The 15,000-nt window shown below is 40.9% G+C and overlaps 2 protein-coding genes across 5 annotated transcripts in view; both read left to right on the top strand.

The window, feature by feature from the left end:
• The window catches only part of LOC138035928 (meiosis-specific protein MEI4-like), a 16,850-nt gene extending 7,145 nt beyond the window's left edge, over nt 1-9,705 (top strand). For both annotated transcript variants that reach the window (XM_068882342.1, XM_068882386.1), the window contains exons 6-11: nt 491-583; nt 1,281-1,367; nt 4,867-4,970; nt 6,267-6,399; nt 8,670-8,786; nt 9,446-9,705. In XM_068882342.1, coding sequence (XP_068738443.1) covers nt 491-583; nt 1,281-1,367; nt 4,867-4,970; nt 6,267-6,399; nt 8,670-8,786; nt 9,446-9,588 — 677 coding nt within the window. In that variant the 3' untranslated portion in view covers nt 9,589-9,705. The remainder of the gene's footprint in view (nt 1-490; nt 584-1,280; nt 1,368-4,866; nt 4,971-6,266; nt 6,400-8,669; nt 8,787-9,445) is intronic.
• Nucleotides 9,706-12,810: 3,105 nt separating this feature from the next.
• Nucleotides 12,811-15,000, top strand: part of LOC138035635 (glutamate receptor ionotropic, kainate 2-like) — a 43,346-nt gene continuing 41,156 nt past the window's right edge. Inside the window, exon 1 of one of the 3 annotated variants that reach the window (XM_068882294.1) lies at nt 12,811-13,582. The gene's annotated coding sequence lies outside the window, so the exon portion shown is untranslated. Of the gene's footprint in view, nt 13,780-14,755 lie in introns of those variants that run through there. The other 2 variants (XM_068882264.1, XM_068882269.1) reach the window with 2 other exon arrangements.

The following is a 15,000-nucleotide window of genomic DNA, read 5'->3' as shown; positions in this document are numbered from 1 at the left end:
TTTTAACTTAGCCTAAATTACATTTAGCCACATTTATATGGGAAAAGACATTGACCATTGCTTCCAATAGTTTATGTCTCTGAATTTAGGCAGCATTTACACAAACTACAAATTTTATTTTGTAACCACATTATCTTCAAAGCATGGTTTTGTGTAAACACTTCCAAACTCCATTGATTTCCACTCGGTTTTGTGGTCGTGAAAGTGTGCCGATGTGATACCGCATTCATGTAAATGCTGCCTTTGTTAACCTTGACAATGTAATTATGGCATATTCACTTCACATCTGTAGACCCTATTCATAAATAGTAGCTAAGTAATTATTCTTTTGTCTTTGTGCTAGTCATCCTCACTGGCATTGTTAGCACGAACAAATTCAAAGGAATTTTTGCGCCAAAGTGAGGTTAGTAAAAATGATTAGCACAAAGACAAAAGACTAATTTCTTGGCCGCCATTGAAGAATAATTATGGTCTATGTGTTGTTGTTCAGTGCCTTTGCAGTGTGTTAGTCAAGAACAGCCAGTTCTGTTTTTTGAAGAGGATACCACCATTTTGAAGAATACATTGTTGGGTGCATTAGAGTGTAAGTTTGCCTTAATGTCATTTTCCACCAGTTTCTTGTAAGCTGATTTTTTTATTAAGTGGAATGAGATGGAATTCCGAATCATGAAAGCACAGTGTGCAGTTTTTAAGACAAATTTTGTTGTATGGCTTCAAGTTAGCAAACAGCTGCATATATTTACTGAATCTACTCAGTTTTTGGATAGAGCATTCGAACACTCATTACCAGGTATTTCCTAGAGTGAACAGGTCCAAGCAAATACAAATTAATGCATTACTCCAAGGACTATTATAGCGAATTCCATCTGATTTCTGTGAAATGAAATTAATTACTTTAGATGTGGTTATTTTCCTAACGTAACTCAATAAGGGATAACAGGAGCAACTCCCATACTAAGCCAATGCCACGGCATTTTACAGACCAATCTATTTTTGGACTACCTTTGCCGCAAAACAACAAAGGCAGTTCCGGTTCGGTGACGCTATGACGTCAAGTTAGTTTCCTGTGATTGGTTATCGGGTTCCTGCGGGAGTTTCATTCACGGGAAATTCAATCTAAAAATAAATCGGTCTGTGAAAACGAGGTGACAGGAATATATGGGAGTTGCTCTCTCCTTCTCATGGGCTCCAGGGGATGATAATTATGGGAGAGAAGCTGACAAATCAAAGCTGGCTTTTAAAAATTAGTGACACCAGTCTTTGTTGTTTGTTTTCCCTAGTTTTGACAATGATCACACAGAGAAGTAACTCAGCAACTTTGGCTGTTCCCAAGCAGTTGTATCAAGCTTGTATTGGCAAGCTTCAAGGTAATCAACATTTTGGCTATTTAGAGCGGTTTTCAATTGAGTGTTGCAAGTTTGCTTTGGTTTTGCATTACTTCGCTCAGTGATTGGTTCAAAGTTCTTGGGCCACTTTTTCAACCAATCAGAAGTAAAACCAAAACCAATCGTGGCTCGCGCGTGCACATTTTCCCACGCTTTGTGTCGACTACGTGTAATTACTTCAAGTTTTGATTGGTTTACTGGATTGTCTCCGTCCTGTTTGATTGGCCAAAGTAATTCTCTTGGTTTTGGTTTTACGACACTCAATTGAAACTCGCTCTAACCCTCATCATGAGTCATCGTAATAAAGTCGATCAGGGATGTCATTTTAGGTGTCAACCCATTTCATTGGCCACCTGGGTTATGCTTTATTAACAGCGTTGTATTGGTGAACTGGTCAGTGGTGAGTGTTTCTGTGAATGAGATGTCTGTTAGCCGGCCAATACATTTTTTGGAAAGATGATGCATCAATGACAGTAATGATAATGATGATGACGACCACGCCGACGGTGATGACATTAGCTTTGTTAGAGTCTCAATCTTATTTGGCTGAGCACAAGTGATCGTCTGATTGGGAAGACTGTATAAATCAAATCAAACCACATGAAGTTAAAGTAGATCAAGGCAAGTGTTGGTTTTCTACAAGAGGGGAAAATCGGATTATCTGAGAACAACCTCTCAGAGCTGAATAGTGAACCAACAAACTCAGCTCACATATGACGGTGAGAAAATCGAACTAGGACCGTATTGGTGGAACTGAGTTCCCTGCTAGCAGAGGTCCCTTTTCTTTTGCATTTGCTGGGCTGATGAGAACGGGAAAAGAGACCTCTGCCATGGGTCGAAACTCACTTCGATCCAACCGCCGTCCATGACCTTGGACGACACTCTTCAAACCGCATGCGCCATGATATGTTTGCTGACTGAGACTTGAGGTCACTGTGTCCCGAGCTTTTCTTTACAGTAATTCCACAGTTGTTAAGTGAGCCAGCACAACATGAAGCATCACGTGAGGATTCGGTCACTAAGTAACCGCCGCGCATGATCAACACAGTGAGTTTCAACCCATGGCAGAGGTGTCTTTTCCTGTAACAGTCCGCCCAGCGAACGCAAAAGAAAAAGGAGACCTCTGCTAGCAGGGAATGGTGGAAGGGGAGTGCAGGTGAGTGCTCTCACCACTGCGCCAACCCAGCTCATCATTTGTTAAATCTCTTTATTAGATAGGAAACGCACTGTGTTTGCAGCAGGTGCATTTTGCAGGACAACCCACTAACTTTAAAAAGTTGTTTTTTAAAATGTGATTTAAGGATAATTCATTTGCTTGGGCCTTACTGTAAGGTACGGCTCCGAGGTTTCCCAGGTCTAAGACGGTCCCCCAAGTGTGCAGTAGGTCCCTCAAATTATGAGGAAAACACCAAAGAGCGAGTTTCAATCGAGCGTCGTAAAACCAAAACGTAAGTCTTTGGCCAATCAAAAAGGACAGAGACCATCCAGTAAACCAATCAAAACTCGAAGTAATTACACGCGGGAAAATGTGCACGCGCGAGTTACGTTTGGTTTTGGTTTCACTTCTGATTGGTTAAAAAAGTGGCGCGTGAACTTTGAACCAATCACTGAGTGAAGTAATACAAAACCAAAGCAATTCGCTTATGACTTTCGACACTCAATTGAAAACCGGCCAAATCTAAAAAAAATGTTGAATTCACGAGTGTAGTTGGTTTCGGAATTAAGCCAGTGGAGAATATTTGTCAGTCTTTTAACGCTGTTGATTTCACTATGGTAGATGATCACAATGAGCGACTTTCATATGACGCCCCAATGCATTTTGTTTTCCCCACAAAATTTTGCGTAAAACTGTTGTTTTCAAATTATGCACTTGGGAATAGCTGACAATAGTTTATGCAGAATTTTTTGGGGAAAACGAAATGCATTGTGGGTCATATGAAAGTTGGTTTTACCTTGTTACTTCTGGGAGACCAAGGCAAGGTGTTCAACAGCTGGGTCTTCGACTGAGTAAAATGCTGTCCTTGGAATCATATGATATCCACAAATGATGACACTATCTACTGTTAATTTTTGGATAGGAAGGATGGAAAGTAGGCCTTTTCTGGAAACATTTTGTTCATAAATCTGCGTGACGAGAGTGTAAAGAGAGTCTCGGCCGTTTGGCTAGCGACCTAGATCAGTTCGCTTGATCAAATTCCAAGTGGAACTTTATCAAATTCTCTTGGACTTCGCTAATGCGGCTGTCGTTACCGCTACAGGAAAAGAAAACAGCAGCGATAAGACAAGCAAAATGAAAATGACAAGGTAAAACTGAAGAGCGCTGAAATGCGAGGAAAATCTAAACTTAATGTCAACTTCCTACTTTTTACAAAACTCCTTAATTTACAACATGTGTTTTCCTGACAGAAATTTAAGTTTAGACATAAACGTGTCATGTATCTACTTTGTGAAATGTATTATGTTAAAGGTTATTTATTAAAAAAAAAAAAACATTTGTTTTCCTGAATATAGGTGCAAAGCCTATTAAAGATTTGCAGGACTTCGATTTACATGCGCTATTTGAGAGTTGTGGAAGTAGTCCTGTGTGTGTTAGACTAATCGTAGAGTGCTGTAAAAGGCATTTGAATCCGTTCAGTTAATCAGTTTACGCAATAGTAAGGTTAAGTCAATAGATACCTCTTTAATACTTAAGTTCGTGCGCCGTACTAGAAGTTGCCCCGTGCCCCCTGCGTTTTTTTCCGGGTTAATTTATGGCTTGATTGAAAAGACTGGTGAGAGAGGTGGAAGAAGAGCATCGTCTTCCACTAACATACCCCAGATTCGATTCCCTGAAGGGTTTTTTTCTTTGATCCCTCCGTTTTTTCCCTCTCATCGAAAACCAGCATTTGATGTAATTCACTGCCTTTCGATTTGCCGTTTATTTAACAATTATTCGCCGAAGGCGAAGTGATTATCGGTGAATATTCACCGATATGAAGTCGAGGTGAATATTCACCGATAATCACTGAGCCTGAGGCGAATAATTGTTTTAGTATAAATACACAGGTGATTATTTCAAAAAAGAGAAAAAAAAACATTTCAACGCGAAATCATATTCACTTACAGTGGCAAAACGACTACGGGCAGCCATTTTGTCCGTCGAGGTGATTATCGGCTGATAATCCGATATAGCGAGCCAATGAGAGCGCGCGATTTTGTATAATCACCTGTGTATTTATACTAAATTTGCAATATAAGAAGCCGCATTGTGGCACGAGGCCAACTAAATTGACCAATCATATATGATTGCCACGATATGGCAAGCGGCAAATTCAGTGCGAATCTGAGTGTCTTTAACATCGCTATTGTGAACGGTATTTCGACTTTATTTGACACGTTCTACGTTTGCACGTACTTTACACGAGTTGGTTTGTTGTGTTGTTGAAGTCGCTTGAAATGCTGATTCTTCTTTATTTATCTTTTACTCTTTTTGCACTTTCAGTCGTGCCCTTTGCCGAACATGACCTCACAGAATTCAAACCGAAAATTGAGAAGCTGCTTGACAGTCTAATAACATGCTTGTTTTGTGGGAAAAAGGCAATTACGGTAAGGTATAGCGATATTCTCGGTTTATAAACAATACTTGTGATATTTAAATTTTGCCAACCACAGAACAAAAGAACCTTTGTTTCGACAACCAATAGATCTCTTGTTGGCACATTAATGTCAATAGGTGACGTAACGGTGAGTATCACTATAGAACCTTGTTATTTTTACAATTTATAGGTGAATCTAAAGTTACATTTTTTGCTTCATTAGCACAAAGCTATCGTTTTCCTACGGAGTCCCATAAGGGACACACATCATTTTATTTTGCTGCCACTTTTAGTGCCACTTTTAGTTCTACCTTTAGTGCCACTTTCAGGTACGTATGGCAGGCTCACCGCCTGCATCGTCTTCGTTGCACTTTGGCTCTGGTCTGGTTTACTTTCACTTTGACGGCAACTTTATACTAATTTAAGTACGAATATTTCCTTAACAGTTCTATTGGCAGCTATTTTTGCAACTTCAAAGGCAGTGGTTCCAAATTATTAGGGAGCTTAAGCACGCGCGTTTTTGAGACGCGGACGGCAACCACTTTTACATTGCTATGTATCTTTTCTCCATTAGAGATGATTAGCATAAAAATCTGGAGACACCACTGTCCTGGCACGCGAAATGTTCTCTTCCGGTTGCCGTCCGCGTCCCAAAAACGCGCGTGCTTAAGCTCCCTATTAATTCACCGGCAATCGGAGGCAACGCGGCTCTTGCTCGAGACGAAGTAATACAAACCTACTTTAACCTTGGGTTTAGAGCGATTTTCAGTTGAGTGTCGTAAAACCAAAACCAAAGTATTTAACAAAAGAGATGTTGAATGATTGTTGGAGCAAAGTTTAAACGCTAATTCCTTGAATCAACCCTTTCCCGAGTAAATTTAATTTTAGGAACAGGTTTTTCTCGCGAGAAGTATCATATTTCCCTTGACGCTGAGATAGCTTTGTTTTGATTGGGTTTTACAACAGTGGGCGTGCTTAATCTCCCAAGGGAGGCGTTCTATAAATAAATCTACTGGGAAGGGTTGACTCCTAGACAAAGTATGGGAGATAAGGGCTCCCCTTGATGAACTTCTGACATGTTTCAATACGGTCGAAAGGGAGGAGAGAGGGGAGGGGGGGGGGGGGGGGTTGCAAACGGTTGCGACATCGCTGTTCAATAAAATCGAACGAATGCATATGGTGAAGCCGAGTCGGCTATACGGAACCTTAACGTCCTACAAGCGTTCTTCTGTGAAAAAGTCACGTGTTTCATATCATATCATATATCATATCAACTACTCTTTGTCCAATATTTCCGTTACAACAGTGTTTGGAATTTGAGGAAGTAAGAGACATATTTCTTTCTATTGGCTCATGTGCAGCCTTCTGGGATGTTTGTGTATTAAGACTTTCCTGGCACGTACACAAGTTTGCCACATCTCTCAAACCTATTGCCAAGGGTAAGTGTCTCCATCAGTTGCGTCTAGCCCGGTTGCGTTTCTAGAAACATCTTTAAACACTCTTAAGGACCGTATTAATTGTTCCCTCTGTTCGGCCGTTCGGTAAATGGAACCTCCATTAAACCAAGAAAATAACATGAAACCGCAGAACATAAAGTTTACAATAAAAGTTGTTCGAACTTTTTCCAATGAAAGCGTGTCGTGGTTGTACGGTGGCCCACAACGGACATGCGGCAAATTAAAGAGTTCCTGCAAATTAAGTAAAGTTGCTGCAAATTAAAGAATGTTGCTGCAAATTAAAACATTAAAAGTATGCGCGCGCACTGACGGAAGGACAGGTACAAAACACAGGTTACAGGTCACAGGTCCCAAGTCACAGGTCCCAAGTCACAGGTCATTATTTTACCAATACAGAAACAACCCTAACTGTTTACGAATGCTAACATTAGACCTAATTAAGCCTAACGTTATCTTTAATGGATGTTTAGGATACGTTCTGTATTGTTAAAACATTGACCTGTGACTTGTGTTCTGTATCTGCCCTTCCTTCAGTGCGCGCGCACACTTTTGATGTTTTAATTTGCAGCAACATTCTATAATTTGCAGCAACTCTTTAATTTGCAGCGTGTCCCTTGTGTATGGTTGCCCTGTTGTTTCAAAACAAAAGCACTTTGCGTGAAAACAACAGAACGGTTTTCAAATGAGTGTCGAAAGTAATTAACGAATTGCTTTGGTTTTACATTACTTCACTCAGTGATTGGTTCAATGTTCTCGCGCCATTTTTTCAACCAATCAGAAGTGAAACCAAAACCAATCGTGGCTCGCGCGTGCACATTTTCCCGCGCTTTGTCTCGGCTACGTGTAATTCTTTCGAGTTATGATTGGTTTACTGGATTGTCTACGTCCTTTTTGTTTGGCCAAAGTGGTTTTGGTTTTACGACACTCAATTGAAACTCGCTCTAAGGGCAACCGTAACACGTCGCAATAATTCAAGATGGCGGCGCCCGGAAAATTTTAAATTGAAAATACGTGATTCTGAAATTAGTTTTTTTCGAAACAAGCACCTTTTTTGTGGTCTGACGAATTATCCGTCTAGACGGATAATTCGTCAGACGGATTATTCGTCTAAGTATAAATCCGAAGACGAACTTTGACGAGTATTTTTGACGAAACAGTTGCTTTACTGGACGCCATCTTGAAATAGGCATCCCAGGAAACCCTGCGAAAATATAGAAGCCAGACCCTCTCATGTGGAAACTTCGTCAAAAAACCGTCTACGTTTCCGTCTAGATAGAAATTTAGAGACGGATCATCCGTCTCAGACGATTTATCCGTCTGTTAGCACGTCTTGAAGAGGTGCTAACAGACGAATCAGCCTCAGACGAATTTTGCTCCATAATTCGTCTTCAGACGCATAATTCGTCTCTAGTATAAATTCGGCCAATTGCCGAGCAAATTTGATCGCAAACGTTAATTTGTTCGGTTTAAAGTTATTCGTTAGTCAGAGTGGAGGTTCTCTTTAAGGGAAAAACTGTGGATATGGAAAGGATAAGTTTAAGCATGTTGCAGGACAAATGTGTACAAATGTCACCGATGAAAAAATAAGGAAAAGAAATCGTAATTGCACAAATAAGTATTTAACTGTTGGTGCTGCACTTTGGAGAAGATATAACAGAACGAGTTTTCCGGAGGAGTTGTTAGAGTACTTAAAAATTTTGACCTTCAGTGGTAAGTGTGTGCACCCATGGGCCGTTTGCTCGAAACCTGGTTTGCGCTAACTGGGCCGTTGGTTAAGAGGTATCGAAACCTATAGGTTTCCATGGTATTTAACACTGGTTACCGCTAACCATACTTATGGTTAGCGCTAGGGTTAGCCTATGGCTAGCGCTAGGGTAATGTGCTCCAACGAAGGGCTAACGCTCGAAACGTCAGCTTTTAGAATCTCTGTACGGTGGCCAATTTACATCATCAACTCTGTTGATAAAACCATATTTTTGTATACTACTTCCCCACCGACGCAGCACCACAGTTTCTTTAGAAACTACCCCCTTCATTAATGTGCAAGTAAGTTTTCTTTCGCAATCAACGGAGAACGTAAAAAGAAAAGAATGTACTAGATACACAAGCAGGGCAAAGTCAAAAAACGTGGTTGATCTGTAGAATCGGATTGATAGTGTCAAACGTTGGCTAGGGGTTCTTTAATGGTTTAACTCGTTTTAATAACTTGTCTTGGTTTTCTCACTCACATTTCATCTCCACTTAAATTACAGGCGAAGGTGATCTCGCTAGTAAAGTGGGTGATTATAAAAGTATTTGTTATGTACTTATTTCCCTTGAGCAAATGCTTCTGGAGACTTCAGGACCCAAGGATTCTTGCCCTGAGACAGGTATTTAATTCCATATTAATGACTGGTGTTTGAATTTACTTGATTTCTCCTTGTTTGAAACGATGAAGGGCCGGACTGGGGTCATATAGTAAAGCGAATGCAAATTATCTGTGTACTCGACTCCGGATCGAGTGGTCCGAGTTCGGGTCCTGGCCGGGGACACTGTGTTGTGTTATTGGGCAAGACACTTTACTCCCACGGTGCCCCTGTCAACCCAGGTGTATAAATGGGGGTAACCCTGCGATTGACTGCATGCTTCAGAAACCGGGATCGATGAGCCCCGGCTCTGATGAGCCAACTGACTCGTAACAGACTTAAATCTGGTGACGCTTCATTTCGTGATAATGCTGGGGTAGATGGTTTTCAATCACGTGATTAGACGGTCATGTTGGTGCACAAAAGACTTTTTTCTCCATTGTTCTGTGCACTAACGTGGCAAACCATGTTTGCATGGTTTGCAAGCAATCCCCAGAGACACATAACAATGATGTCATGTACAATTGCCGGTGGACGAACAAAAGGAGCCAATTAGAGATCTTTTGTTTTCGTCCACCAACATGGCGGTGATGACGTAGCATTAAAACCCATCTATTGCAAACGTCAAATGTCGCCTACATTGAGTTGTGTGTTCTAATAATTGTTATTGTGTTTTCTCTCAGTCAATTCTGTCCATTTGCATCTAAGTGGTGCCCTTCTCCAAATATCACAAGCCTTTCCAGTGTTTGCCCATTTCTTATGGAGATTGCAAATTCTTCTGCTACACTTGTCTTCTCTTTCGGAAAAAACAGCAACGTTCTCCTGACATCTTAACAAGTGAGAACTAACTTGCAAGAAAAAGGTCATGTAAAAATCATGCTGTGCTTTTGGAGATCATCGTTTCAATTCATTTGGTTATTGGGAAATAAAGTATGTTCGTTTTCATTTTGTTATAGTGACTCATGACTAGAGTATGTAACTGTTGTCTAATTTACTCAGAGCTCACGAATGTAAACAGTCAATCGAAACGAAGTATTGAGGTCACGTGTATAGGCCTAAAAAAAACCCAGATATGTACAGGCCATACGTCGCCCTTGTTAAATTGTTCTCCATCTAATTTACAGAATGACCATTTTGTGTTTTCGATACAAAATACTGCATCATTCATTCATTTCACAAGTCAGGTAAAATGTTTGCGGGATTTACAATGGCTTTACAATCGGAGTTTCTTCGTTACGTTATACCGACACGTATTTCCCGCTCATTTTGTTTCGATGGCCCAGCACTTTAAAGGAAACATTGCGTAGCTGAAGCACGCGACGTTTCAATACGAAAACAGCACACTTTCGGTTTTCCGTCCATGGGTCTAAAACGTCGCGTTCTTAAAACCCTGGGCCCGGTTGTTCAAAAGCCGATTAACGCTAACCCCAGATTAAAAATTAACCAAGGAGTTTATTTCTCAACTCCCAAATGCTGTTCAACGCTGGTATTTGGCAAGACTTTACATTAGAAGAAGTCGCTCTTGAAAAACAAAAATAAGCAAAAGAAACTTTCACCAACCGGGCCCTGGTTAGATTCAGTCTAATATTCCTGTCCCAAGAATTTTCTTTCAGATGCGTTGGGCACTCAAAACTTCTACATCAAATGCCTAGAGGGCATACTTTCTTTCATGTTGCTGACGACGGCTACGCAACGGCAACGCCACAAAGCCAGAATAGTATTGTTTAAAAGAGTGAAAATACTCGTGCAGCACGAATTGCAACCTCGTTCCCAGGGTCTCTCTTCTCTGCCTCCCTTGTTCGTTGGAGGAGAAACCCTGGTTGCGGCTGGTCACGTGACCAGAATCTGGGTGGTAAAAAAATCTGCTGGAAGGGTGGGTAACAGGATTTTTGATTGTCACAGTGACAAATTTACTAACGCAGGGAGAGAGTCATGTTTCAAAACCACACCTCTCGCTCTCAATTTAGAAATCTGATCGTACATCAAAGCGTTCAAAGGTGAAACAACTAAAACTACAGACTTTGTTACAGACGTGGTTGCACGTGTTTCCTCTCTTTCCCTCAACAATCGAGGCAGAACTTGGAAAACTAAGGATTTCCCGTAGCCGATAGGAAGAACGGCAACTAAATCTTTCTTTGAATATAAACTTTCCAGGCAAATGACTTGTTTCACTTTCAAAATTATATCGTCATAGCCAGCCGAAAGTAGCGCCTTCTGAACACATCTCAGAAACTCGAGCGCCATTTTAAACCCAACAATTGTTCAAATTCACCTTCCCCCGGATGGTATTTTATCGTCCTCTCGACCAAATGTACTTGACTACCCACGCACCCTGCGGTTTTGGATGAATAGATGGTCACGTGACCAGCTGCAACCAGGGTCTCTCTTCCAACGACCAGGGGAGGCAGAGAAGAACGAGGTTGCACGAATTTCCGTCTATTTTTTTGTCATACTCCACAAACATCAACGTAAAATCACCAAAATTTTAGGCTTTAGAGACAACGTAAGCATATGACAATGAACGATTCATTTTCTAGTTTTACTTTAAAACCGTTTGTACCATCTTGGTTCGTGCCCATCCAGTTACAGGATAGTTCCTCCGTATTGCACGGTTTTGGCTAAAAGGGATGACTCAAAAGTATCTTCTTGAGCCCACGGTGCACCAAACCCAAGAGATCATGTTGTCAAGTTGTCACTTACAGCAACTGCTGACCGGAAAAAGGTGCTGTGAGGTCATCACTTTTAACCGCCACCGTGTAGATCGTTTTCACGTGACGTCATCATTTTCTAAAATCCAAAACTAAAGAGCCACGAAAATTTTTATCCTCATCAGGCATAAGAGGCGGTAAATTTGTATCCATTTGCAATTTTAAAGCTCAGTAGCGTGCTTCGTTTGGAAACCAGAGCATATTGAATTTCTGAGTTATAGCAGAGCGTGACACGAAGCGACGATCGAGTTTATTGAGAAATATATATTTATCTCATGGTTTTGAGCCTTTTTAGAATTTAAAGCATTAGGAAAAGTGCTTAGATAAATAGCTGTCTGTTCAGTACAGATGATCACTCGCCTAGATAGCCAAAGTAAGTAACAGATGTTGACACTTTTTTCCGGCCGCCATATTGGTGCACCACAGATGTGCACCAACATGGCGTTTTCATACTGGGCTCTGTAAATTTCTGCGAAACATTTCGACGAATATCTGAAGTTTGGGGAAACGCACAGGCCTAAAACTTGGCGAAGTGTCTTCTTCATTTATCTTCTACAACATCACGAATTCTTGACTTTTTCCACTGGATGGTTTTCGATTTATTTTTTTATTGCGTGACACTGAAAACGATCTATTGTACAAGGTGAACAAGACAGAGTCATCGCGAAATACGAGGTTTTCACGTGACGTCATCGCCACGCCGCCATGTTGGTGGACGAAAACAACACTTAGCACTTCACATTACACTCTAATCAGTCAAGTCTGTTCAAATATAAGTGCTACACGGGCAACGTTTTCAAAAACGTAATCCTCACTTGTACTCGTACATGTTAATTGCCGTGACTTTAACATCTTCAGTTCCCACGGCCTGCCCCCGTCTGACCTTGTAGCTCAGTCGGTAGATCAGCGGTGATCTAACCCGAAGGTCGTTGGTTCAATTCCCACCCTGGTCAGAGTTTTTCTCAGTCCTCGTGTGGGCCCATTTCCATCAGTAGGGCTAACGCTCACATGATTCATATGGGGTAAATACTTAGCACTTCACATTACACTCTAGTCTCTCATTAGCTTCTTTTGTTCGTCCACTGGAAGTCGTACGTTTCTCTATTGTTATTTGTGCTTCCAGAGGTTGATTGAAAACGTCCTATGCTTCCGATAGCGCTAAGTTACATTATACACTTAGGGTGCGTTCGATTGACCATATTCCGGAATATGAATACATGGAATATAAGTTAGAAATCTTTTGTTTTTACGGAGATTCACATTAAAATTGTCAAACGTCTGCTAAAATGCTATTTTAAACATATTTTTATTTCCTTGCTGCTTCGAAACGCCTCAAACATACCGTTTTAATCATCACTCCACGTATTCTTATTCCGGAATAGGGTCAATCGAACGCGCCCTTAATGTATGGTCCCGAGGGAAACAGTTAGTTTTGTTTTCCCGAGAGTCCTGATGTTTCCCGATACGAAATCGAGGGAAACATCAGGACTCGAAGGAAGGCAAAACTAACTAGTTTCCCGAGAGACCAGACATCAAGTGTCTTGTTGTATATTTTGACTTTTCCGTCAACAATCGCAGCAAAACATCCGGAGCGGGCAACAACTGTGGAATTGTATCCCGATCGGGATACCGTGATTTGAATTTGATCAGGGGCACGTGACCAAGGACCAATCAATCACAGTGCTCGTTTTGTTGAGTGAAAGGTTTTTTTTTTGTATAGGTATACAACAATTTGGAATGACGTTTTCGTTGATGTAACCGTTGGCCTCCTCAAAGTTCTGTCGGAGAGAATAATTAGCCCTCAACACATAATTTTGTGTTGTCAAGCTTTCCTTTTGATTAATTGACAGGTTGTTTGACGCGAATTTAACACGAATGACAAGTGGAGAGCTTCGTTTGTGGTTAAAAGAACCTTCAATGAAATGCTGGAAAAATGACAAGGATAATTGAATTTTTTAATGAAAAAGTTCCATGCCCTGTTTACGCGGAGCCGTTTTCTCGTACTGCCAGATAACGAAGGGGTTGTATTCTTTCCACGGAAGATGCATTACGGTTATTCAACCGGTTGTTCGAGCTTTTCAAGCAAACGGTTCCCTGGATGGTTGTTTAAGGGTAAAGTTTCTGATTCGTGAATTAGAATTGCAAATACAATTGAAGACAAGGTTTAATTTTTTTAATTGAACTCAACAAATATAGTGGTATTTATCTGGCTCTTAATTTGAATAATTTGAGCTGTTTTGGCTAAAGCAACCGCTACACACGACAAGGTGTTTCGGAAGACAGGAATTGACGCAAAGCTGTTTGAAAAGGTAAGTTTATTTCATCGTGTAACAAGGCGACGTATTTAAATGATATTTTTTTTGATAAAATGTTTGATACTCGAAGAAGATTGAACTTAAATCGCTATTGTCTGTATTTTCAAATTTTCAACAGCGGTGATAGCAAGACAAGTTTCTTATAGGCCGATTTCATAGTATTTGAATCATATCCAATCTGATGAAAAGCTTGCTTTCGCCCAAATCCGTAACCTAACGGAAAGCTAAGCACCCCAGGAAATTTAGGTTTCACGCCGTTTTGTGACTTGTTATGCGGTTTTGGGGATGGAAAATGTAAATGGGCGATCGCCCTCACTGAACATGCCCATTTTCGAAATGCGGCCTCGACACCTTTTTGGGCGTATTTAGAGCACTAGAATATATTAGAAAACATCGGCGGACAGAGAGGCGATATTGGTTTGAAACTTTAGCTTTCTCGGTGCCGAAGAGGTTTTTGCTTTGAATCAGCCAAGTTCCAAAACTCAGTGCCATTAAAACCCTACCTACACAATGGTAAAATGTTAGTAGCTCTGCTAGCTTGCAGTAGGTGGAGGTATTGTTGCCGGGAGAGGCATAAGCCGCACGGAGAATTTTGCCGCTGGTTAATTTTTCCTCTCGCTGCCAGCTGCGCAGGCTATAGCTCTGAGAGAGCCTTGTAGAAAACAAAAACTGGAATTTTCTTTGGAAAGATAACCGGAAAGCTGGCTTTCCCACAGACGGTAACTTTTAGCGCGTCGGGGTGGGGCAATTTGTACTTAATGAAACACAACCGAAAATAAAAACTTGCCAGGAAGTATGAGCTATGATTTTTTCGTAAATACTCTCTTGGTTGCCGTGAAATTAGTCCTACTTCCCTCGTCTAAGTAGTGGGTGACTCAGAATGGGAGGCATTTTACCTAATATGAAGCCAGCTGTAAATCATTAAAACATCTTAAAAGCTTTGAACAAAAATGGATTCACCAGTTTCACGGTCAAAGGAAAAGTAAGACTCGTTTATTTAAGTTTCGAACACGTGTTAGATGTATCGCCAGAAAGAAAAAGACAGGGTTATTTGCAAAATGAGTTTAACTCGTATGCTGGTGTAGCCAGTCAGGCAACATTGCTAACATCGGAAATTAATTTTTGTCGTGTCACTGAAAATCTGTCTGTTTTCGTTAAAAATGCCAACTTTTGCACTAAATATTTGCTTAGGACCTGCATAATACTGTCACTGGC

The sequence above is a fragment of the Montipora capricornis genome, chromosome 1 (assembly GCF_036669925.1).
Source record: "Montipora capricornis isolate CH-2021 chromosome 1, ASM3666992v2, whole genome shotgun sequence".
Taxonomy (NCBI): Eukaryota; Metazoa; Cnidaria; class Anthozoa; order Scleractinia; family Acroporidae; genus Montipora; species Montipora capricornis.
This window is presented reverse-complemented; position numbering and strand designations above follow the sequence as displayed.